Below are 18210 nucleotides of genomic sequence, written 5' to 3'. Positions count from 1 at the left end.
GGCAGTGTTGAACTACGCCTTCCATGCACCTGCGGGTCAAAAGACGTTCCCCCATGCTTTGCAATGCTAAGAGAAATACGCTCTTCCAAACAGCAAAGGACAGAGGAGAGAGGAGGCTGTGGTAGTTTCCTTCTTCCATGCTGATCCAGTTGTACCAGAAGGAACTGGGCTTCCCTCTTCTGAAAAGTTACTTCAGCTGTCATCTGCCCTGCACTCCAGGGAACTTGGAGCACTGCCTGGTCATAAGCTCTTTTGGGATAAATCAGTGGATTTGAGTGGGCTTATACTATAGATGACAGTTAGTGATAACGTTCACATCCAGCTTCTTCCAGTGTCAGTTTACATTATAAAAATAGCTTCTTATGACTTGGATCTTGATGTTTAAATCATGTCTGAATAAACAGCCATATGGATAGATTGTGACAAGGCTTCACTGCCTCATTTTTAACACAAAAATGTTACTTTTTGGTGTTAGGGATTCCCCCCTCCCCCAAGAGCTAATCTTGTTTTCTATATTGTTTTATTAATATACAACACTAAAATCAGTTTTCACAATGTGAGTCATGACTTATAAAATTATAATAGTGTTTTAATGAAATGAGCAAGCAAATGAATTAACTTCTTGCAATATCAATCCCTAAAATACCGGGAGCTTTGAAAGGGTGAAATCTTGAAAGAGGAAGGCAGTAATGACAGCCAGCCTTCAGTTGAAGAGAGTTGTCAGTGGAAAGCATTACAGGGTATGTTTGCAACAGATTTCCCAGACTTTAAGAAATGACTCCTGTAGTTGTTCACCGTTGTTCCTCAGCTGGAGGGCTTCTGCCCTTCCCCCAGTGAGTAGTGGGATGCTATGTCAGGGCATGCAGTGCTCCTTGTGTGGTTTTAAGCAAATCTGAGTCTGTTTACCCCTTCCCCACACAAGCTAAGGTGACTAACTTTGCTTTGAAAGGCTTTGAATGCTTAGATAACCTTTTGCAGCATCTCAGTTGTGAGGGTGTGGTAAACTTCTGTTGAAAAGCTGAAACAAGCTATGAGACTAGCATTGTTTTTTTACAAAGTGATCCTGTGATTATATTCCATATGTGTTTGAACTTAGCATTTCTTTGTTTCAAAGAGCCAATACATGTAACAAAAAAAATTTTTTAGATGACTTCTACAGATTTGCCGAATTGCATCCACACTTTGCAGAAAACTATCTGTATGCCGATCAGATGGGAGCTGAGAGTGGTTTGGAGACTTCATCTCTTCCTGCTCCTAATGGCATCTGTACTGACTTCAGCCCTGAAAATACTGAAGATAAAAAGAAGCCCCTGCAGAAGAAACTGAATTAATACTACAACTGTTACCTTCCTCTCCTGGTGAGAGGATTGTCTTTTCTTGGGATTTTCATAAGTCACTCCAATTATACAGCAAATACCAGTTTTGTGTGTGAAAGTTCTCCCTTAATACCATTCTTTGATTCATATGTGCTATATTTATTAGTATGTTCCATGTTACTTTGGGGAAGGTGTTCTTATTTTTTTTTCCAAAAAGTCTTTGAAAGGCAAGAATGTGAATGTGCTTCATTATTAATGTTCATATTTAAAAGGAAGCGGCACACTTATTTATATTTCATTGGCTAGTTTCATGTACAAAGTGTTGCACAAATTGTGCATGTATAAAGAAACTGTAGCTACTATGGTGTTAAGTGCACTTTGGTGATTAGTGTTTTCCCTAGTTACAGGGATGTTTTGGGGCCAAATTTTGCTGTCCATATCTGCATAGTCAGGCTTGTTGATTTCAGTGGAGTTCTTCTCTTGAACAAGGCAAGCATGTTTTTGGCCATTCGTTTTGGTTTCAATGAACAGTTCCAAAACAACAATGCAAAGAAATTTGCTAAGGATTACTTGCTTTTTATTTTTATTGTTGAATGACAGAATTGTTTCTCTTTCAATCCACTCATGGTAGAATGAAAAGGAAAGGCTGTCTCCCCACCCCCCCACCCCCCCCATCCCCAACACTTTTCTTCTACTGTAATCTTCTGGATGCAATTAAACTTGAATTTTTTTTTCCAAACTGACATACCACATGTTGTTTGCAAACACATGACAAAACTGTTTCTGCACTTTTCTCTTGAAACCTGTTCAGATCTTGTCCACCCAACATTTACACGGGAGACTTGTCAACAATTATATTTAATCTAAAGCTATCAGATTTCTTTTGTAGCAAGCCTGTATACAGAGACAACTTAGCATGGAAGATGCTATAAAACTTAGTTGTATCAGCACAAATTGGAAAAGGTTGCAGTTACTCCCAAAGCAAAGTGAGCAAAAAGTTGCAGGACATCCCAAAGGAATACTAATTAAAGCTCTATAGCAACATTAGATATACTGTGTATAACATAGATGTAACTTAAATTATTTTAGAACTCTTTAAAAGAAATTTAAAAACATTTGTATTAGGAACATTTCTTACATCTTTCCTCTTGTAAAGCCAAATGCCTTAATTACGAATGAAGAGCTCAGAGAGAAATATTGAAACAATTCAAAAAACACAGAGCTCCGCATATTCAGAAATGTGACAAAAGCCTCAAAGAGTAGGAAGAAGTGCTCTGTCACAAAACAACTGTGAAGGCAAGTCTGCTTCTGAACACCACCACCAACAGTTTACTTTCAAATCACTTATGTGACTAACCCTGCAGGGGCCACATTAAAATGATGTTTTTGTGATTGGAAAGCTGCCATTGAGATTTGGATCTTCCCTATGTTAGTATAGCTTTAAAATTATATTTGAAAGGGAGGAATTTTGGCAGAAGGAAATCTGTTTATACCAAATTTTTTTTTTTTTTTTTTAATAGCAGGAAGCTTTTTGAAGCTCATTAGGGTATTGGAATGTGTCCTTAGAAATCCTTAGCTGCATGTGGCAAGTTTCCAAACTGGGAGAAACTGGCTTTAATAGAAATGGTATGGGGAAACAAAAGGTAAGAAATAATGCTTTCTATGGGATAGGCAGAGGTATGCCCTGATTTGAAGGTGGTGTAATTAAATTTTTGATTTATCTAAGTAATGCATGCCAAGCTGGAGGGTTGCAGCAGATTGGCAGGCAGAATTAGAACTAAAAACAGTCACCAAAGAAAGTCTTGAAAAAATCGGAGAAACAATTTGAAAAATAAGACATGTAAGGAACTACACTTAGGCAGGAGGAGTCTGCTGATCAAATACAGGAGGGAGCAGCTATAACTCCATAAAAAGGGCAGGGAGGGTGCAGTGTATTGCACACTGAGGACAGTTAACTTGTTGCTGCAGCAAAGATAGTCATTATAGTGGGATGCGTAAAAAGTGTAGTCTGTGTGATATTTCTGGGTTCCAAGGATTGATTAAGGCCTTCCTAGAAGTACCTATCCATGCTGGGGCACTTTAGAAAGATGGGAAGCATTTGGATGGAGTCCAGAGGACAGAAAATAATAAAAAGATGGAAAGAAATTTTTAATCAAGGATGAGGGAACTGAAGGAAGATACATGTACAGTTTTCAAATACGGAAAAAGTTGCTTTAGAGAAGATAGGAAGTTTTCTCCATGTTCTTTGGCAGATAGAGCCAATTCATTTAAAAGGCAAGTTAAGCATTAGGAAAACTTGCAACACATCTAATTAAGCTTTGCAGCAGGTTGTCCAGGTGGGCTGAGGAGCCTCCCCTCATTGGAGGTTCTGCAAACAGGACAGGCAGCTAAGGCAGAGACACTACTGATTTTGCTGAGCATGCCTTAGGGTTGTAGGAGTAGTTCTTCTGAAGTCTACTTTCTGATAGTTAATTTTTTTTATAGAGTAGGTATTTTAGTATGCAAGGAAGGGGACACAAACTGTAGTTTAGGCATCACATCTGACCTGTAAGATCTCTTATGGCACTCCATTGTGGCCCAAGACAGCTGCCCATAAGATAGATGGTCAGGTTTTGCTGTGTATGTGAACTTGGGGAGCTTAGGATTTCAAAGTGCAGGAGAGGAGAGAGGGATCTCTGGCATGTTTGCAAACAAGAAAAAGAGCAGCTTAGCATCCCATGAAGACCTTGGGTGAGAGGGGGTCTCCAGAGAAAGGAGTGCTCTGCCCACATCTATGAAAGAACAAGGAAATGTGCATGATGTTGGCTAAATTAGAGTACACCTAATTTGTATGTATGGTGCTTATAACTTGGGCACCTCTCTTCTAAAAAGAAGCAAAAAGTTTGTTTGGTTTCTTACTTGGTTTGGTGAGGGGGTTTCTTTTTAATTGGGGTGAATGTAATAACTGCAATTGTAAGCATGCAACTAAGCTGTTCAGAGTGTACGGCTTTGAAGGGTGCTGCAGCCTGCAGTAGATGGGCCCTTAAACATGACATTGAGTGATGAAGATGCTTTAAAAACCCTGTGTGTCAGTTCTATCCACAGAGCTGAAACATTGCAGCAGCTGCAGTGCTGGAGAAGCCCAGATGACCAGTGCTGCATTTGCTTGGTGAACAAGCAGCCTTGGTGGAGTGACCATTTAAAAAACATCTAGATTCTGTAATGACTTCCAGCACTCATTCTTTTGTGAGGTGATTGATGTAGGTAGAGAAATAATGTGGTAAATATCAGGATGAAGACCTAATCAGTTTATATGGAAACATTCAATGTCTCAGAAACATTAATAAATGCAATCCAGGGGATTTCAGCATCTGTAGTATATTGGACTACAATATTAGACTAGACTGCCTTGTAGTGACAGAAAAGCCCCACTACTATAGGGTAGTAAACTCACTTTATTGACAGCTGAGACGAGTAACACATTGCATTAACGTAGCAATGTTCATTGAATTCAACTGTCAAACTCAGACTGCAGAAATGTTTTAGTGGTTCCACCTAACCAGTCTTTTAAAAAGGCATTAGACTATGGAACAGCTAGATTGTGATACACTAAGTTTCAGCGTCTTGCTGGGCTGCAAGACCAGGCGTGAAAAGGCTGGACAGCTTCCTTCCCCCTCCACCAAACATTGGTGTGTAAAGGCTTTCAATTACCGGTTTTACACACACGTTTTAACTGATGATATCAACAGCCCATAAATTCACAGCAAGACACACAAAGAAATTACTTCAGTTCTTTACAGCAGTTTCACTTAACAAATAATCCTTATATAAAAAATGCAGTGATGCGAAGACTCTCGACATTTGTCTCTAGTCAGCTAGTAGTGATGAACGTTTTGCTACTTTTATGTAACACTGCCATCCCTTGCCAGTAGTGCTGTTACAACAGTCTGAATTTTATTGTATGTTGTATCAGAGAGACTCAACCAAAGCTTTGTTATTCTGATATGGTTGAAAAAAAAATGCTGAATTTTTGAAGGAATATGAACACCAAAATCCCCAAAACTTTGGAAATCCAAGACATCTAAAAAGTGTCTTTTTTGCTTCATTTATTTCTCTTCAAACAAACTTTTGTTTTAAATTTTTTTTATTTTAAAAGGTGCAAAGCATGTTTAAACAATTGTCTTCACCACAGGAAGGTAAGTTCTACAGTAGATTTCTCAGAGTGCACTGATCTCAGCAGATACATACTTCAAAAGGTATTATAGACAATTCTAAAGCCTTAATGGAGAAATTAGGTTGTATATTTAGTTTTATACCAGTGAATTTCACTATTTATGATAATGCATTTGTTTTAGTCAGAATCCTCTTACTGTGCTAGAAGACAAGAAGTGTATTTTGGCTGTTGGCTAATCCCACTTTGAAGGTCTAAATCCTTAGGTCACAGTTTATTTGAAATGCAGACACTTGTGCAGTAGGGAAGTGATGCAATATCTTTAGAAGCAAAGCTACAGGAAGTAAATAATGACAGTTTTTGTACATAGCTGTTTTGGGAGTATTTTTATGCACACTGAACAGGTTTGTTAACTAGTTTAAGCATTGGGCTGGTTGGAAAGTATATTTTTATTCATAATATTATGTAGTAAATATTTTTTTCCAGAAAAGAAATTGTTGCACTTCAACTTCTGAATAGTTTGATATATTTTTCTGAATTAGGTGTATTTTTATTGTTTATGAGTTTCCTTCTATGACTATCTTTGGTATTGTCATTAAATGATTTTTCCTACATCATATCATTGCATGGTAAGTCCAATGTCTCACTGTTTCAAAACAGTGTTAAACTCCCATTCTGCTTTCTGCTCCTTCAAAAAAGTGTTTTTGTAAATAAAACTAATTAATGAGAAAGAACTTAAAAGAATAGATGCAGAACTTGAGTGGGGTGTCCTATAGGTCCCATGTTCTCATTGACTGTATAAACACAGCTTTGCATCTATTATGGCACTTGAACTAGTATGAAAAAAACTCACTTCTGATAACTTTGACCAAGTCAAATTAATTTTCCTCTGGGTCAGTGTGGGTCATGTGACCTTCCGAACTGTTGCACTATTGCTTTCTGTTTAGATTGAGACCTCTGCTTGGTTTCTAGCAGCACTCACAAGAGTGCTCTGTAATTAAGCCCTCAGAGTGCTCTGTAATTAAGCCCAGAAATTACAAATATGTAGGCCAAGCATTTTGCATTAGCAAGCTCTAAGTTAGACTCCTAAACTCATCAGAACACAGAAGTTCCCTGTTAACTGAGCACTTCAGATGGTTGATTACTTAGGTATCTGGCTTTCAGCTAATTTTGAAAACTTCAATTGCCTAATCACTGTGGCCAGATCCTTACAAAAAAGGAGGAAGAGTAGGTCCAACAGTTTGAAAATGAAAGTAGGAATTTGTAACCAGTGCCATTGTTCAATTAGTCCAGCAAGACCTCAGGATTCGGTTCACAGATGAACAGGAAGACCAGGATGGTTCTTCAGATATCCTCACTTTCTAGGCTATGATATTGCAGTTCCAGCTATGTACAGATTAAGCCACCTGTTCCTCAGTCAGGTGACGATTTCTTGAAGGTACTGCAACATGGTGTATCTAGGTGACTGTTCAGGTCACTGGCAGCACAGCTGGTGATGATCTTCTCCTATGAAGACCAGAAAAAAACATACACACCATGATGAGAACCTTGAAAGACATTCTTAAAGATAAAATCCTCCAGCAGCACCTCAGAGGAACTAACACCATCATTGTGTGCTATAGCTAAGGCACAAAACTTGGTATACAAATTAGTCACCTTTGATCAAAATGTGCATAAATGATATAATAATGAGATAAAACTACAGAAAAGACAGCAGCAAAGAGATCATCCATTAGATATGCTTAAACATGCATGTGAATATTTCCTCTATCTCGTTGATGTAGTTATGAGAGTTTCATTCCCATTTTATTTCAAGATTTTAATTATTTTGTCTTTTGTCAGTGAGGAGTGACTTGTTTTGTAGAGGATGGCTTCTTTTTCCCCAGGTGGGATGATGTGCTTCATCATGTGTAATGGCATCAAACTGAACTAGGCAATATTGAGAGAGCAGAAAGTTTAAAAGGCTTATAAAACACAAGGTTTATGTTTCTGTGAAATAGGATGAGACCTTTTTTGCAGTAGTTGATAGTCTGCCTAGTGGCAAGTAACTCTTGCAAGTTCGTTATGCAAAATAATTTTGCTAGTTTTGATAGCAGAGGCTGCTTATTGCATTTCCTTTAGCAAAGTGGCATAGCAGAGCACTTTTTCAGTCTAACTTTGGATGGCCATCTGTAACAGGTAAAGAAGCAGGGTGCTAATCACAATTTTCAAAGGATCAGTCACACTGCTAAGACTAGAAAGGGAAACAGTAGAATCACTTCAGCACAGACTGCACCCAAGTAAGCTGTTGCTGTTGAGATAATCAGCTTACATGTAGTTTCATACCAGCACAACACATTTCTTACGCTTCTTGATTCTGATCTAATATTTTCATAGGGCCACATGAACGTGCCAGCTCATTTGAGGTTAGCTTGGGGATTTCTAAGAAGGTGTTGTATAATAACCTGTGGACATAGTGTTATAAGTCAGTTCTTTCCCTTTGATCAAAAGTCTTAGAAGCAAGACAAAAGTCACATTAGTTTTTGTAATAGTACATTTTGATACTATGAACAGGTGCTATTTGAGAGTACCAATTCTGAGCCAAAGAATCAAAAGGAGAAATATTAGGCGGAACCAGAAAGTTGTAATCCCATAAAAAACAGCACACGAGCAAAGCTTCCACTTTACAGCTGGCCTTCTCCCACAGTAGAGAAGAATCTTATTTTGTCCCTTGAGCTGGTGGATTTAGTCTTCCACATCCCTAGCTCTTGCTCGTGCTATCTGTTCTGCTGTTGCAGTTTGGCTGCAGCCTGAAGCAGACCTCACCTCTCTTACGCTTCATTCACAGACTTTAGGTGAACATTAAGGTTGTGTTCTGCTAATGTCAACTGAAATTGAAGGCCTGTGTACTGCGTTAGCTTGTGTTTATGTCTTCATAGGATTAGTTTTTCTTTTCCCGCAGTTCAACCATTGCGGGTATGTCCAGGTGACAGCAAGCTTGAAACTGCTTATAAGAAACTTAATGTTTCTGTGAACAATAAGAAATTCAATTTTGAAATCTAGTATAATGAAACCTTGATTTGGATAGACTTGGATTGTGTATGTCACATTGGTATGTGCCTGTTTACCTCCAAGTTCAGAATGCAGTGTGCAAATAGGAAACCAGTTCTCATCATGGATAGTGAAGAAAGTTGAACCTCAGAAACTTTTCATCCTACCATGGTATTGGAAATGAAATTCATCTGATGATAGGTTATTTCTAAGTGTGTGAATGTATATTGGGAAACCCAAATACATGTCTTTTATTGACTATCCAGCATGAAGACAATTTTGTATTTTAAATGCTAAAAAAACTTGTAAAGATCTTGTATGCCCTAAGTATATATTTTTGTCCTATGTTTTCTTTAAAGTTCAAGCAAAATATTTCTTGTATTTCAGAAGGAAGATTTAAGTTAGCCAGTATTGTACTTTCCAGACTACAGAAGCAGTTTTAAGTAAACAGCTAAAATTGATATTGTATTTTTTAGATATGTGGATCAGAATTCCTTAAGTTAAATATCACTCCTTTTCAATTGTATATATTTAGACAAAAAGGAAAACAGTTGCAGCTGCTTGTCCATATTGTTGTTTGTGTTGGTGATTTGTTTACATTGCTTTCTGTAATTGCTCTAAGGATATTAAGAGCTCCATGTATATCAGTAATTTTAGAAATAGAAATCAGAAGTAAATCTCTTTAAAAGTGACAGATTTTGTATCCTGAAGGAGGACCAAGACTAAGCATCTGCTAACTTTGTATTATGTACTATTTAACTTCAGTGTTACGGCGGTGTGTAGAAAGTATCTAACATCTGTTCAATGGGATCACTTTCTAAACTTTTTTGTAACTCCTAGCATCTCTCCAAGTATGCAAGACATTTCTAATTTGATCTTGGATACTAATTGATCTTTTTTTGGAAGAAAAGTTACCAACAAGCTGAGAAATAATTCAGAAAAAAAATTTTTGATCTCTCGAATTACTATTAAATAGCATTGAGGATGTCATTTATATATTTTGAAAAAATATTGCTATGTTTTTGGACAAACTGAGAATTTAAATGCAAAAAAAAAGTTAATCTTTTAAAAAATCAAATTTGGAAATCATCTTTTACCACTCCTGAATCCCATTCAGACACTGCCATGAAGACGATATGTTTAGTTGGACCAACAACCTGTGCTTATGGAGCAGGAAATTAAGTTTTGTGTGAACTCGCTTAGAAGGTATTATGTGCTTGTTTCATCAGTGGTACTTCTGATTTCAGAGCTGCACAGGCAGACCTTGTGTGTTTAAAGGCGCATATTGGCAGCAAGTTTTTTATTACAGCCCTTGGATATGCAGTGTCATACCTGTAACAATATATAGTGCTAATGGATAATAATGAACTCGATACATATTTCTGCTGTAAATTTTCCTGTTAACAGGCTCCTATGGTGTGTGTATATAGACAGTTATCTTTGCACTGAAGTGACTATCCTTCAGAATTGGAAAGCAAAAATAAGTAGTGTACTAAAGATGATTATAGCTTGTGGTTCCAATGGTGGAGATGCTTGGAATGGTTAACCTTTTGCAGAATGAAGAGTACGGCTTCAGTGCTACAAATTTGATTTTTATATTTTTTATTAACATGCATGGAAGACTAAGGATACTATTTTTAAAAAATGAACTTGTTTTTGTACATTTTTTCAACGTTTAAAATGATATGATTTAACATTACCTCTGAATACCAGTGATCAGTAATTTCTTAAAGGAAATACCTCAATTTGAGCATTATTTTCTTGTTAGTTGTCTGATAGGTCGAAACGGACTGTAGTGTGGAATGAACTAGCTGAGCCAAATAACAATGACATAGAAGCTTAAACTGTGCTGTAAGTCATATGATTTACTAAAAGGTAATTAAGTGATACACTACAAGAGTTGATGCGCAGTATACAATCATGGCTCATTCTGCCCAATTGGACATTTTCCTTGTGACTGGCTTACTGTAAATTGAATTTTCAGCGTGAAACCAAATTAAAAACAACAAAAAATGTTTGGTTTCCTTTGGATTTTTTTTTTTTTTTTAGATCTAAGTTTTTGATAAACAATAAGGTTTACAACAAGGAAAAGGATATAAATCATAGCTGTGCCTAAAACCAGGTCCATATATATTTAAGCATGCTATATTGTATTCCCTCTGTGGCAGTGTGTAGAACGGCATTTACCTGACTAGTGGGAGTATGAAATACAGGTTTTGGGGGGGGGTTGTTTTTAGTAAGGATTACAGGGATATTGAGTTCAGTTCTTTTGTCCATGCTTAAGAAAGAATATTGAAATATCAAAACAAATTCAGAAAAAGTGCTCTAGAAGTCTGGACAAGAAGTCAATGTAAATTAGACTAAAGTAGCTCCAGCTACATTACTTATCCAAGAAACAGACAAGATGTGATTCGACAGTCCACAGATACTGACACAAATAAGAAATTGATAAGGTGAAAAATGACAGGAGGTCCAGGGGTTATAAACTGAACTATTAATATGAATATCTTTAAGAATGTAAGTTAAACACTGGGAAGTTTACCACAGAAATTACATATATGCTTCATGATGTGAAGGCTGTAAGTGAAGACTTGCTGTTAATGTTTTTCTTAAAAATAGTCTCTAATTTCAAGTTATAGGGTGAATGCAGATTTTGAGTAACGTTCTGCAGCCTAACATAGGTTAGTTAAGCAGTGGTTTCTATGAAAGAATAAACATCTGTAGGTGAGAGCAAATGAGTACAAATTCATCCTATTTTAAAAATACCAAATACTGTATTTGTCCAAAACAAATTATTTCTTCTTTCAGTGAAGTCCTATTAGTCATGCAGCAAGTTGCGCATTTTTGTACGAAGGTTTAAAACTTGAACAACTAAGACATCTCATAAACCTGTATTCCACTTCCTTCTACGTAAGTTTGGGGGGGGGGGGTTTAGACGTTTTTCCTTTTTTCTTCTGCTCTATAATGCAAATTTTTCTTGGTTCTATCCTTATATGGATTACACTGTGCAAAATGTCTAAGAAGAAACTAATTCCAGAGTATGCTATCAGAATGTGCTGTATTTTCAGAAACACTTTTTAATTACCAATGAAAAGGATAATACTCATAAAATATTGTTACAGAATATGTAAATGCACAAATATGCATCCAAGATTTCTTATTATAAAGGGTTTGAAATTTCCAGGGATGGAGACTCTTGACAAGGACTTAAATTTACGTTGATATTTCTGTAATACATTTATGCCAGTTCTACAGGACAAAACAAAGTGAGGCCTTGAATTCCGTATTGCCCAAACTTTGATATTTGGGATTTGGTGTCTGCCATTGTTCAAAACACAAGTTGTCCATTCAGCTTTTAAGCCAAACTACTTGTAGTTGGCTTGAGCAACAGTTAATGTAATTCAGATTAACCCCCTCTACTGCCTCCTTAAAAGAAAAAAACTAAGCTTCTCTCATTGCCTCTGACTCTCCTGCCCCTGTTACATAGCAAATATTGTCTAGCTTTAAGCCCATTTTACCCTGCCATTTGCCATCATAGTGTACAGCCTGCCAAAGGCACCCAGCCCCAGCCCTGCTTTTACCCGCTGCGCAGCTACACTGCCATCGTTGGCGGCTCTGGCCACTGCAGTCCGTGGCTCACCGGGGAGTAGCCAGCCTTCTTTGCCACGGGCTGCTCTTTAGGTGTCTTTAGGTGACAGACTGCTACTGTAGGAGCTGTGAGCACTCACTCCGTGGTCCCTCCTCCCTCTCACCCTCTTGTTCTCACCTCATGTTACTCCTATTACTCTCCCCCACTTTGTCCTCTTCTTAAAGAGCAAGCAAAGGAAAAAGGGAAGAAAAGAAAAGAAAAAAGAAGGGAAAAGAAGAAGGGAAAGGAAGGGAGAAGAAAAAAATGAGAAAAGAAAGGAAAAGAAAAGAGGAAGGGGAAAGGACAGAGACAGGGGAAGGAAAGGAAAGGAACACTACCTCGAACTGTTATGTATGTCCCCACCTTCCCCCATGGTATTTCCAACCTTTTCACATCCAGCAGTGCATTTCTCATGTGCACTGGGCAGCTGTTTCCAGGGTCCCATTTGTGTCCTAGGCAAGCTCTGCATAGTGCTGCCGCCCCTCACTGTCAGGGGCCACTGCTCTGTTGCTGCTTGGTGGTCTTTCCTGCCTCCACCTACCTTCTGCTAGATGTTCTTGCCTGAGACTTATTTGAGATACTTACCTGCACCACAGATTTCTCCTGATTCAACACGAGCAGAGACATGAGGATCAAAAGAAACACTTGTTTTTACACTGTAGTGCAGGAGTGTAGGGGGGCTCTTCAACTCCCTTGAGTTGTCATGTCAGTTTTTGTGACGGGGCAAAACTTAATGTAGACTGAAAACATACGTGGGGCTTCCAGCCACCCTTGCCTGGGCTCACAGGTGCACTGCCCTGGTGCATGGGAACCCCAAAAGCCAGCTCGATGGGGCAGCAGGACCTGCAGCGCCAGAGACCCTGGGGTGCAAAACCAGTAGGGAAACAGGTAGGTGAAGCTTCCAGCGGAGAAGAGAAAAGAGCTTTTCATTAATCAGATGAACCCTGAGATCAGGCTGGTTTTTACAATCTGTGCTTCCTTCTATACGAGTAAATAATGCGAAGAATGGTAGTTCTGCACTGCTCCCTGGCTGTTAACTAGCAGATTAGGATGCTCTGAGGCAGTGCCCATGGCAGAGCCTGTGCCTGATACGGAGCTGAACACCCAGGCTGGACAAGGAGACGAGGGCAGGTACTGGCTGCATGCCACACTACACCTGATATCAGGGAACAGGCACAGGCCACAGCCAGTCTTGTGCAGTTAGTACAAGTAGTAACAGCTGTTCCTGCTCCCTGCAGACACACGCGAGCACTGCCCAGAGAAAAGGGCCAGGTGCTGCCATGAGGGCGCCCCCATGGCAGCACCTGGCCCGAGCTATTGCAGCTGCTTCCCTTCAGTGGAGCGCGAGCCAAGGCAGGCCCCTTCCACGTGCCTGCAGAGCTATGGCATGACCTCAGAGGCACAGCACGGTTGGGTTTGAGACTGCGACCTGAAACTGGGATGTGCAACTGCCTAACCCAGCACAAGCAAGGTGCAAGGCACTCTGCTCCCTGTGAGCCTGCCTTGCGTGGGCTTTGGAGTCAGGGGTGCACAGGGTAGTGTCCCGGCAAGCGCAGAGCCCCCCTGGCAACCTCGGGCTACACTGGAGCCTTTGCAGCGACGAGGAGGAGCCCGCGCGAAACCCGCCTAAACGCCCACGGCGCCCGAGGCCCGGCGGGGTGAAATGGCGGCGCGGGAGCGGCCCCGCCTCCCGGCCCCGCCTCCAGACCCCGCCCTCCGGCCGTTGCTCTGGGGCGCCCCCTCTGCGGCCTCGCGCAGCCCTGCTGACGTCCGCGCCGTGACGCATCAGCCGCGAGTGTGGCAGTCCCCAGGGCGCGCTCCGCCCTCCCGCGCGAAGGCGGTAGCTAGACGACGAAACAGGGGGGCCAGGCTGTGGTGCCGCTTCCGCTGCGTCCCGGAAGTGACGGCGCGGGCGGGGCTGGGGCGGTTCCTGGGCGTCGGGAGCGGAGGATGCGCCAGCGGGGGCGATTGGGCGGCCGGGGGCGGCCCGGGTGATCTGGGAGCGGGCGGGCGCCATGCTGAGCCGTAGCTCGTTCACCAGCCTGGTGGTGGGGGTGTTCGCCGTGTACGTAGCGCACACGTGCTGGGTGATGTACGGCATCGTGTACACGCGGCCCTGCCCCGCGGCGGCGGGCGGCGGCGCGGCCGGCTGTGTCTGGCCGTACCTGGCGCGGCGGCCCAAGCTGCAGGTGAGTGAGGCGCGGCCGTTGGGGCGGGCGGGGAGGGGGTGCCCTCTCAGCACGGGCTGCGCGGCTGCCGGGGCCTGGCTTACGGGCGCTCGGCGAGCGCCGTCTCCCTTCGGCGGGCCCAGGAGGCCGCTCTCCCCCGGCGCCCACCCCGCGGCCGCCCGCCTGGGCGCACTCAGTGTGCTCCTGCTTCTCCAGCACTTGGGTCCTTACGTAGCCTGCTGTCTAGCTTCACTGTTTAATGTGCTCATTAATACTGGCACGCCTCTGAGTCCTGGTCTAGAGGCAGAATGAATAATGTCCTCTCCGGTGTGTGTTTCCTGTTCTTTTTAGTGGGCCAAAGCTGCAGCCCCGACTTTTCTGACGGTTGTGTTACTGCGCCGCCTTCCTCTAATCAGGACACACGGCTCCAGCTGGTTGCTGCTGCGCTATTGTAAGCGCTGAGCTGTTCGCAGTGACTTTAGCTGTATACTGGCTTTGGCGCTGTAGGTTTCAAGGTGGATGAGCAGAAAATGATGAGTGCACTAATAGTGCCCTATGTTGTCTTTCCTTGTATTGTAGATAACGGCTCTGGCTGAAGCACAGATTGGAGGAAACTCTGTTCTGTTTTTCTGGTATTGTGTGTTTGTTAGCACATGTAATAAATGGAACAGGCTTGCTGGAAAAATGGCTCTACTTACCTTGGAAAAAAAATGTTACTTCACTTCAAGCATAGCTGATTGTCCCTATAGGAGGGATCCTATAAAACCATATTTAGTGGCTGTGTTATATTTCTGCCCAAAAAGAGAGGGCAGGGATAGCTAAAAGGTTTTTAAAACTTTGAGTAGATCATCTTCTTTCTCAGTGTACGTAATCATCCTACCACTGGGAAGGTTAGTGAAGGTGAATTACAAAACTGTGCTCTAAGTTTTCTGATGTATGAACTTAGTATTTCTGTGTACTGATTGCCATGTACTGTCTTTTAATTTCAGTTAAGTGTGTATACTACCACAAGGTCAAACATTGGTGCTGAGAATAATATAGATCTGGTTTTGAATGTGGAAGATTTTGACATCGAATCCAAATTTGAAAGGTAAGTGTTAGCACTACTAGTTCTTTGCTTAATTCGGAAGAATGTATCCTAACTAGTAATCACATGTATGCAAATACAAATGACATGAGATGGACTGTCTGTTCATAATAGTAGTGTTGAAAGAGTTGGTTGTTGCTGCTGTTCTTGTATTTTTTGGTTTGGGGTTAAGGCTACTATTGCATATTCTACAGGCTGTTCAGTTCACACGTGTTTTAGTAAATCAGTAACCATATTTGCAATGCTAAGGCAGCAAAGAAGTTAGTCATGCGTCAGGCTTAGCATTTAGGATAAAGTACTCCTATATGTAAAGGCAGCGTTTTGGGTGGAGGGGGTTATTTTTTTAATTAAAGGTTCCTTAACCTTTAAATTAAGTTTTGATAAAGTGACTGTCTTGATGGAAAGGGTGAAATAAGTTCATGTGGCACTAAAGAATAGGTTGTTTCACAAAGTTTTCTTGCATTGAGCTATCATCTCAGCTATGTTGCAAGAAACAAATCCCTGCAAAACAAAGTCTCTGTGATAAATATAGGAATAGTTTTTTCTCTCATGTAGTCTTTACAAACTTTGAATGCTGTCCTTTCTTGTCTGTCAGACAATTTTCTGATCCCGCTCTGAGCATTCATCTCACTGACTGTACTAGATTGGTTATGTATGCTGTGCTAAACTATGAGTATTGGCTAGTTTGGATCAACGTACCATTTTCAGCCATATAAACAAATGTTTCAAAAAAAGTATGCTTTGCTTGTAATAGTAAAAATGACTCTACTGTGAAAATCTAAGTCAAAATGACTGGGAACGCTTGAGACTTTCCTCTGATAACATCTGTAGCCAGTCTACTATCTACACAATGTTTTTCTTAGTAGCTGTGGCTTCAGACTCGGTACAGAACCTGGAAGTCCAGAACCACATTCTTTTCACTCATGTTTTAGCAACATGCTTTTCTATAACTGTTTCAATCCTGACAATCATAAAACTAAATCTTTTTTTCCTGATGGTTTAAGATTTTGAGTTCTTTTGAAGGGACATTGCTGCTCATTAACATGCAGTAGGCTCATGCCTGAAGTCAAATTTCTGAGCATAACACCATGTTCTTTCTATTCAGAATACGTGATTCTTTTTAGTTAAAATGTTTAGAACTACTTGTATTGTACTGCCTCACGTTTTTTGTTTAAAACCAACTGTCATCTTGTTTTTGGAGGCTCTTATCACAGATTCTCCGAAGTTCTTTCACGTTGTGCATTTTTTTTTTATGATTAAAAATGTTAAACTTCATCTCTGGTAGACTTGAAAATATAAGAATTGTTTTACTGTGACACAGTCTGCTTTTGTTTTTTCTCCAAATACTTTCATTGGCTTACAACCTCAGCAAACTGACAAGAATAGAGAAGGGATATATAGTCCAAGGTGGCAAGTGTGGTGATTTCTTGGCTAATGCAAGGGAAGTGATTTCATGATTTGGGACTCTGGTATCTAGAGTTCTGTGCTTGTCATTTGCCATAGCTGAGAAGATATTTTGTTAATGCGAAGTGCTTGGCAAAACTTTTTTTGGTACACTTGATATAAGAATAAAAACAACACTTTTTGGTATGTGTTCAGCACATAGAAGGCTATTTTCTATATGTTCTGTGATAATTTTGGCCCTGTGAGCAATCGTCATGGGAAAACAACAAAACAACTGATGGTACAGTCTTTCTGTGTTATCTGGGGTAACAAAGGATGAATTGGACAGGGACTAAGATATTTTAAGATAACAGTAAAACCTTGATAATTCAAATATGACACATACTGGAGTATATAAATTGATCCCACCCAGCCAAGGCTGGTTGAGGCATATTAGCCAGAAGTAGTTATTGTGTGGAAAGCTATATGAATCTCTTCTGTTTTTCTAACTACCTCAGCCTCTTCTTGCTCACTTCCACAACACCTGCTGTGCTCCTTTCTAAGTAGCAGATCAATATTTCAACTTACACTGTGTCATCTCATAATGTATTTCTTTTGTATTTTAGGACAGTCAATGTCTCTGTACCAAAGAAAACCCGAAATAATGGAACACTATATGCATATATATTTCTTCACCATGCTGGCATTTTGCCATGGCACGATGGTAAACAGGTGCACATAGTAAGTCCTCTGACTACATATATGGTTCCTAAACCAGAAGAGATTAATTTGCTCACTGGAGAATCAGACACACAGGTAGGTGTTTTTTCAACAGTTCAACAAGAAAAGATATTTAAATAAAGACTTGCTTTGAAGCATCACGAAGTAGGTTTTTGTGCTTGCTCGTGAAGTAATTTAACAAGCTGTAAGCTGGATTAGCACTTTGTGTGAAATAAATTCTCTAATTTATTATTTACTTATTTATAATTTATTTGTAAGGTCCGGAGCCTGGATAGCCGAATAAACATATGTTCCCAAATTATGGGGCAAAACTCAACTTCTGCCTTTTTGGCCTGAACATGACATTGGGCATATGCTGCTTATAATATGAGAAAGCTTAGTTTAGGGAAAGGTACTTGTGTTGTTTGCAAGTAAGGCCTCTGTAGCTCAAACTGTAATATATTAATATCAAAGTAGATGATGCATAAATCTTGCCCTTTTTTGGTTCCAAATTGTAGTGTCTTTCACCATGGCTAAAAATTCTGATCTCACGCTCTTGCCAAAATGTCAAGAACGCTATTTGGAGATCGTTGTTGTGTTGGCTATACTATACATAATTTCCATCTTCAATGTACGTTGAAATATAAAAAATAAACATTGATTGTTCATCTGGAACTTGGTGCTAACAGACACCAGACTGCCTTTCTCTTCAAAACTGTTTTTGATTT

The 18210-nt window shown here is 40.3% G+C and overlaps 2 protein-coding genes across 5 annotated transcripts in view; both read left to right on the top strand.

Moving 5' to 3' along the window:
- LPCAT1 (lysophosphatidylcholine acyltransferase 1) overlaps positions 1–10511 on the top strand; it is a 70274-nt gene extending 59763 nt beyond the window's left edge. For all 3 annotated transcript variants that reach the window (XM_026093896.2, XM_026093895.2, XM_026093898.2), the window contains one exon: positions 1147–10511. In XM_026093896.2, the coding sequence (XP_025949681.2) occupies positions 1147–1331 (185 nt within the window). In that variant the 3' untranslated portion in view covers positions 1332–10511. The remainder of the gene's footprint in view (positions 1–1146) is intronic.
- Positions 10512–13991: 3480 nt separating this feature from the next.
- Positions 13992–18210, top strand: part of CLPTM1L (CLPTM1 like) — a 31129-nt gene continuing 26910 nt past the window's right edge. For both annotated transcript variants that reach the window (XM_026093901.2, XM_026093900.2), the window contains exons 1-3: positions 13992–14313; positions 15282–15382; positions 17389–17578. In XM_026093901.2, the coding sequence (XP_025949686.1) occupies positions 14140–14313; positions 15282–15382; positions 17389–17578 (465 nt within the window). In that variant the 5' untranslated portion in view covers positions 13992–14139. The remainder of the gene's footprint in view (positions 14314–15281; positions 15383–17388; positions 17579–18210) is intronic.

The sequence above is a fragment of the Dromaius novaehollandiae genome, chromosome 2 (genome assembly GCF_036370855.1).
Source record: "Dromaius novaehollandiae isolate bDroNov1 chromosome 2, bDroNov1.hap1, whole genome shotgun sequence".
NCBI lineage: Eukaryota > Metazoa > Chordata > Aves > Casuariiformes > Dromaiidae > Dromaius > Dromaius novaehollandiae.
The sequence above is the reverse complement of the archived record's forward strand: the minus strand, read 5'-3'. Positions and strand labels throughout refer to the sequence as shown.